The 7,658-nt window shown below is 41.9% G+C and overlaps 1 protein-coding gene across 1 annotated transcript in view; it reads left to right on the forward strand.

Moving 5' to 3' along the window:
• Slc9a4 (solute carrier family 9 member A4) overlaps positions 1 to 7,401 on the forward strand; it is a 49,234-nt gene extending 41,833 nt beyond the window's left edge. The window contains exons 10-12 of the mRNA XM_028775507.1: positions 1,528 to 1,659; positions 2,324 to 2,411; positions 7,046 to 7,401. Coding sequence (XP_028631340.1) covers positions 1,528 to 1,659; positions 2,324 to 2,411; positions 7,046 to 7,401 — 576 coding nt within the window. The remainder of the gene's footprint in view (positions 1 to 1,527; positions 1,660 to 2,323; positions 2,412 to 7,045) is intronic.
• The last annotated feature ends 257 nt before the right edge of the window (positions 7,402 to 7,658 follow it).

The following is a 7,658-nucleotide window of genomic DNA, read 5'->3' on the forward strand; positions in this document are numbered from 1 at the left end:
AGGAGGGATGGAGACAGAGAGGCACACCCCAAATGTATCAAAGAATAAAGCTCAGCCAAGACTCTAAGGAAATGGTTCTCTTAACACTACAACCTTTTAATACAGTTCCTTATATTGTGGTGACCCCCACCCATAAAATTATTTTCATTGCTACTTCCTGTCTGTAATTTTGTTACTGTTACGAGTCATGATATAAATATCTAATATGCGACCCCTGCAAAAGGGTTGTATGGAAGTATTTATTTCTATGTTCATTTCTTATCTCTGGGGATTATCTGATGGCATCTGAGAGCATGTTTCCCCAACAGACAGACACCTGGCTGGAAGATAAGGTCTTCACTCCTGGCAGGTGATGTGTGGTTTGTCATCACCTCTCCTTGCCTGTGTTTGCTGGTTTTGAATACTATATTTTACTCACATAACAAACTGTGAGTGGATCTTTTTTCTGGGATTCCTTCTACCTTCCCTCTGAGTTGGCTAGTCATTCCCACCCCTCAGTTCTCAGGTTCCTCCCTCCTACACTTATCCCAGGGTAGAACCTACTTAGGGCTGCAGGGTCATTCCAGTAAGCCTATCCCATCAATGCCCAAGTAAGTGTCCTGCTCCATACCTTCCTGGTGATTCTAACATCTTAGTTCACTTGAATGTACAGGTGAAAGTCCCTGTCTACTTGACTCCCCAAGATGGCTGTTAGCCTTTGGAAGACCTAAATTTATAATTATTCATTTCTAATCCTCTGCTTGCTATTGCACCTAATAGAATATCCACCTTTTTGTTATTGAGGCAATTATCTTTTTTTAAAAAAGCCACAAACCAGTGGAGGACACAGGCAACAGTGACCTCCTTATCCAGTTTATCAGCTCACACACATATCACTACTGACTCCAGGAAATCAGACATTCACTGATGAATTTGGAGTGAACATCAGTGGAGACAAGAAGTTCCACTTAATCAAACATATGTTTATGGATAGATATTGGCCTGTGGTCCATGACAGCTTTCCATTGGTTGGAGGTGAAGGCAAGAAGGAAAAGTCATTTAAAATTTGTCAAGCTGTCCTTCCTCACTCTGGTCTTTAAGTTAGCGAATATTTTAATTGGGAAACCTCTCTCTCTCTCTCCCTCCTCTTCCCCCTCCCCCACTTGTGTGTGTGTGTGTGTGTGTGTTGTCTTTAATTGCAAGCAAAAACTTTGTGGAAATTTCAAAATTAGTTTTGATGTTTTTCTTATCCATTACATCTAATTGCTTAGCGCTGAAAATAATCTTGGAAAGAATGTGGGTGTGCAGGACAGCCACAGTGTGTGGGTGCCATAGGGAGGATTGGGGGTAGGGGGAGAGTTGCTTCTCCATCCAAAGCGATAGCCAGGCCTGAGAGTCCTGAGTCTTCTTGCAGCCTTATTCCCACTGAAACTTGCTCAGTCGTGCTAGAGGCAAATCTGAGCTCATGCTACCTACTCTAGCTGTCTCAGATGCTGCAGAAGGTAACCCTGGAGTTATTTCCTGACTATTATTATGCCTTACCTACAGACCCTATCCTACAATAAATACAACCTCAAACCCCGAACAAGTGAGAAGCAGGCCAAAGAGATTCTGATCCGTCGCCAGAACACCTTGAGAGAGAGCATGCGGAAAGGCCAGAGTCTGCCCTGGGGAAAGCCGGTATGTGGGGCTGTCACTAAATAACTGGGCCTGTCCTTGGGAGTATTACTTACTCAGACTTCACTTGCTACCAGAGAGATGGAAAGCCTTAGGGTGCAGCAGAGCATCGCCCCTCCTCTGGATCCAGGACTTCAGGGACTCAGGCATCTGTGAATGAAGTATATTAGGGAGATGTTTTCTAAGGTATATCAGTGACTCCAAGTGGTCCCTGAGATGAGTCTACCCCTAGGAGCCATGGTGGCCAAGCACTGAGTCTTCTGGAGCTCCTCCTCAGATGAAAGCTTCTAGGCCTCTCAGAAGCTTGTCTAGAAGGATTTGTTTTTGCTTAGGCTTTTGAGCCCCCTCTTTACATCACCAGTGAGCACATGGCATCTTACTAGCTAAGGCTGTATCATGCACACCACATAGGAACTCCTGGATAGACCAGACTCAAAGGTTGGTGCTCAGTGGGGCTGTGACAGTAACGTTGGAAGGTTGACAAGGGTCCTTTCCACATTGAGGGCAGGGATACATATTGAGTTATCTGTCCTTTAGACACAGGTCATTAAATGCCAATAACCCCCATGGAATGGCCCAGCAGAAGGCTGCTTCCTGCCCTTTGTCTGTGTGTCAGTTGAAACTATAGTATCCTAATTCTGGATTTGTTTCTTCTTGTTACCCACAGGCAGGCACCAAGAACTTTCGATACCTCTCCTTCCCTTACAACAATCCTCAGACAGCAAGAAGAGAGGCAGGCGCTGCTGAATCCACAGGTAACCCATGCTTGGGGGCTGCATTTTGTCCTGTGCAGGGTCAGGTGGAGAAGATTTGGGGATCCCGGGGACAAGAGAGACAATCAAGGTTAATATCCAGAAACATAAATGAGAACAAAATGAAGGCATTCTTTATAAATAAATTCCAGAATTTTATTTATGGGCACAGAAACTTATATTTATTATAATTTTGTTACACACTATTATCCTCTTTTATTTTTTCTTGCCTTTCTGATGGTAGAGATGATTAGCAGGTCATATGATCTCACCACCACGACCTCTTCCATGGTGCTTTTAAAGATACGTATGCAAAAGGCTCACTCCAGGACTGTTGTAACAGGCCGATGCAATTTAAATATGAGGTTAGCATTTTATTGGAGGTATTTAGTCATATTTACTGATTAGTGGTTTCCCATAAAACACATAAATGACATTCCTAGGTATTGATGATGTTTATTATCCTAATAAAAGCCAATTTAGCATTTTTAAAATATGTATCAAATGATTTCTATTAGAAACAGGTAATGTATAATATGATCATACGTTATGTTACCTGTTTGACTTTCTAACTATGTAAACCTTAAAAAAAATCACTTGGGGTAGTCAAATAAATCGAAGGCATAGGACCTTAAATAATTATTTGTTAAAGGCAATGTAATTAATTATTCTTTGAAATAAGGTGTTTTGTTTGTTTGTGTTGCTTTTTGCTTTTCTTGTTAAAACAGGCTTCATGTAAAACATAAATCCATCACTGGAGTAAACACACATGGAAGGAGTTAAACAGACTTTAATGACTGGGATGTAATCACTATAGAACATTTTAGTTCGCCCCTATCTGAAGTCCTCTCCACTATCCTGACCTTCACGAGGATGTCCTGCTCGAAGATTCATGAAAGCATGGCACCACCCTGTTCATAAAATCAAACACTAGTGATTGTTTTGTCTTCCCCATCCTCAAATTTCCTAGTTCACTTGACAGTGACCTAAAGAAGAGAGATGTCTCATCTCAACAGATACAAATTTAGTTGTTATTTTTAATGATAAAATACTAGTCAGTTGCATAGAGCAAAATCATACTCTGTTTACATTCCAACCCATCTGGAGCCTTTCCTTGGAAATGGAATAAGCCAGATAGACTTGTAAAGTTCCTTGCTGAAGTGTGTTCCCTCCCAACACCATCTTCTGTGAAATGAAACACTAGCTTTGTGCTAAATTCCTTCCTTCTGAAGGGGTCTTTAGACTAGTAACTTTGTTTCATTCTTCTTGTCTGTCCCTGATGATACTCTGGTATCATTTAATTTTATGAGGGAGTTTCACAAAGAAAAGTAAAGGAAGTTAAGAAGAGAGACACAACACAGGACATGAAGCAGATTGGTTTTTAAAATATCTGTCTTATTCTAATAACTCAAGTCTAATCTTGTTTAAGTGAAGAGAGAAAACAAGAGAGCGCCACAGGTATTTTCTGGGGTGATCATCAGTACTGCAGGACTCTGACATGGAGGCAGCCTAGCAGGTTTTGGGGTGGGGATATACAAATGTAAATAAGCATTATAGCAAACAGCCAAATGGTTATTTCTAAATACTAAACCTTGAGAAGTGTGCTTTATTCTAGAAGGTAGAACTTGTTTAGCATTTGGAAGTGTACTTATGTATTCATTAGATTTAATCAGTGAAAGGACTCTAACATTTATTTGGATATAATATTTTATCAATTCTTGAGAAACTTGCATGTAGTATATTTTGATATTTCCCCTACTTTTCCCATAGCTCATTATAGATCCCCTGTCTCATACTGCCATCTGCTCCCCAACTGAAAATATGAATGAGACACTATTGGTTGGAGGAATACTAAAGGAAGAGAGAGGGTTGACTAAAACTCATGAACTCACTGAAGCTGTGGCTGCCTGAACAAGATCAAGCCTTCTAGCATAGAGTGGGAAGTTCATGACTCCCACTCCAACTTATGAACTATAGACAGTTGACGGTTTCTGGGGGAGGAAGAGTTCATTTTCTTTAGGTCAACTATACTCCAGTAGATGGCCCTACAACTAGAAATATATGGGCAGTATGAATTAGAGTTAGTTAATTATGATTTTAAAATATATATCAAAATGTATGCAACAGATACAACACCAAATAACAAACAAACAAAATAGTCCCCCCTCCAGAAAAGGATTATGGTATTAATCAGGATGAAATGCATAGAGTCCTTGATGTGTGACTAAGGGTTTGATCACTTGAGAGCAACCTGTTTCCAAGTGCCAGGAGAAGAGGGACATTCTAGGAGAGTTTGGGTATCATGCTTTCTTCAACTGTGTAGTTTCTGGCCAACCAATCTGAGTCTACAAAACCACTTTTCTTCCTGGCTGTCTTCAGGCCTGCCAAGGTCCAAATGCTCCCGACAGAATGTCTGTGAATTACATGATGGATTTAGAGACCTGCATACTCTCCTTTGCCTGTGGGGTTCATTTTGTATTACAATTATGGGGACCTTCACCTTAAAATTCCTTGTATGTATAAGGCAGGTTTAAATCCATGAATTAGAAAATATGCAAAAAGCTCTTGAGTGATTGACATTGGTACAGATTACACAGAAGCACGAGCAGTCTTAATGCCATTAAACTGTGCAGTAAATTGTACTTAGAAATGGTTGAGATGTTTAAAATGTTAAGTGAGTGTGTGTATGCATGTATGTACATTTTATGTTCAGAGATATAAAAGTTTTGCTCTCTGGGTCCCTAAAAAGTTCACATTGGATCAAGCTAATCCCCTGTGGGTTTATCTCCACCATGTCCCAAGCAGAAGCACCTTCCCTGTTTACTTGTTTCTTATTTAGCCTTAGTATTTAAGCTTGTTTGGTAGGTGGAAGGTCAAGACACACACATACTGTTTGAGAGGTAGCCACCATTCTTCCTTGGGATGCCAGGCCTGGGTACTTACTTACAGGCGAGCATGTGAATGAGGACCAGGTATAGCCCATGTCCTCCCTCCTTTCAACTTCTACCTTGCAGAGCGTTCCTTCATATTTTGGGCAGAACCAGTCACCTTGAGTTTATCTTTGCAAGTGAAGCCTTGGCTAAATGCCTGGCTTCACTTTGTGTTAACCTAGAAGGACAGAGAGAGGCTTGCTACACGATGTTCCTTGACAGGGAGTTCTCAGAAGGACTGTCTAGAGTGAGTCAAGAGGTAGGATCTGTGGACAGAAGTGTTCACATCTCAGAGAGGCTTCCCAGTGCCAAAGGATCTGGAGGAACTGAGGTTCAGGCCCTACTTACAGCACAAATAAAAGGAGCATTGTAAAAAAGAAACAAAAATGAGCAAGTAGATGATGCTATTTTCTTTCACTCCAGTAGAGCGTCCTCTATGTCAGTCTCACAGCTACCTGCCTATGTGATTTGGCTGCATTTTGGAAAAAGCATCTCTGAATCAAGTATTTAAGATCTTCTTGCATTTAGTAACATATACACATTTTTGTCAATTACAAATCTTTGGGCAGACAGTATTAATTTTATGAATGTTCTTTTAGCTTCTTCTCCTTTTGTCTTTTTAGGAGGGGGTAGAAAGTGGGAGATAAAAACCAGGATTCTCGGGTTTACAAATAAATGCCTAAAAATATTGAAACTCTGTGGAGAGGATTTATGGGAAAAATAAAGAACTGCAGGATGTGCATAGATTATATGCAAACACTGTGCCATTTTATCTGAGAGATTGAAGCTTGTGTGAATCTTGGTATATTCACTTGGGATACAGAGGAGTGGCTCCAATCCCATTTGTACCAGCCTTATCATGTGAAAGTCGCCTCACCTTGAACAGCTTCAGGCACTATCCATATAATATGAGGACCATAGTTTTACCCATCTCAAAGGCCACTAAGATGATTAAATGTTACGAATATGCAAATGACTCTCACAGAGGCAGGCACACAGTCGCTCCCCCATGAGGCTAAGCGCTCAGCTTCACCATTGTCTTCTTGTACCACCGCAATCTGAGCATCATCTACCGAACTGACAGGGAACATCCATCACGGCCTGGATCTTCTGTGGCTCCCCACCCCTCCCATCTCTGTAGCTCCAAGATTACATTTTGAAAGTCAAAGCAGAGGAACTCAGATGTAAAACTCTTAGAGAGCTATGCATTAAACATCAAACTAAGAGCCAAGCATGCGACTCACACCTGTCATCTCACTTTGGAAGGTAACGCAGGAGGATCACTGTAAGCCCAAGGTCATCCTACAAGACAGGATGAGACCTTGCCTCAACAAAATGGAAACAGGGTAAAAACCAACCACTTTGATGGAACCTCTGGCATAGCATTTGGCTTTTAGAAGGTAGAACATCTTTGCAGTACATGATGTATGCTGCTGTTAATCCATAATTGTGAAAAGATGCTCTGCTACTCATGTAGGAAGAGTGGCTAAATGCACAGGTTTCCATGGATCCCCACTGGTTTGTAATACTAAGCATGCAGCTCTGCCTTCTCAGTCCTCTGGGGTTGTGGTGTTGAAAGGAAAAGTCAGGCTGGTGCAATGCTGAGTGCAGGAGCTGCAGCAGTCCCGAGCATTCTTACCATCTGGGCATGAAGTCTTAACTCTGATCTCAAATGTTCTTTCCATTTCTGTCATAATGTCTTCTCAGATGATGATGGCACTGATTCAGGATTCCAGCCCTTGATGTTCAGCACACACTGGAGAGCAGGGTCCCTTCAGGAAAGGCGACCAACCCAGGCAATGATCCCAATGAAAAGGCTGCAGAGTGGAGAGAAAACACTTAGCTTCAGCTACCGAAGCAATGCCAGTCGGGAGGAACAGGCCAGATGGCGTGGGATGGATGTCCTCCGGCCCAAGCCGCTGTTCTATGCAGTAGATGAGGAGTATGACTCTGGAGAGCAGACGGAGGAGGAGACCTCAGCAACCCTGTCCAGATGGACAGCTGAGTACAGACACAGCAGAGAGCACCAGAAGTCCCACAGTCCTTTGCTCCATAGGAAATAGCTCGTCATTCTCAGATGGCTCCTGGTTCTTTTCTGAGTCCTGAGTCCATACTATTTTATAAAATGAAAACTCTCCCAGTCGGGAACAGTCACTGAGTTTGTGTTTTTTTGAAACTTTCGGACATCATTCTATAGAAGCAGGGTGAGCATTCACAGTGTACTCAAAGGCCTAGCCATGCTCTTGTGCCTTTTAGAAGAATTCTGTGTGCAGTAGAACGTTGCTCCTTCTCAGAATAACCAGCCATCTCTGAGGATTTC

Source organism: Grammomys surdaster, unplaced genomic scaffold (assembly GCF_004785775.1).
Source record: "Grammomys surdaster isolate TR1022 unplaced genomic scaffold, NIH_TR_1.0 255, whole genome shotgun sequence".
NCBI lineage: Eukaryota > Metazoa > Chordata > Mammalia > Rodentia > Muridae > Grammomys > Grammomys surdaster.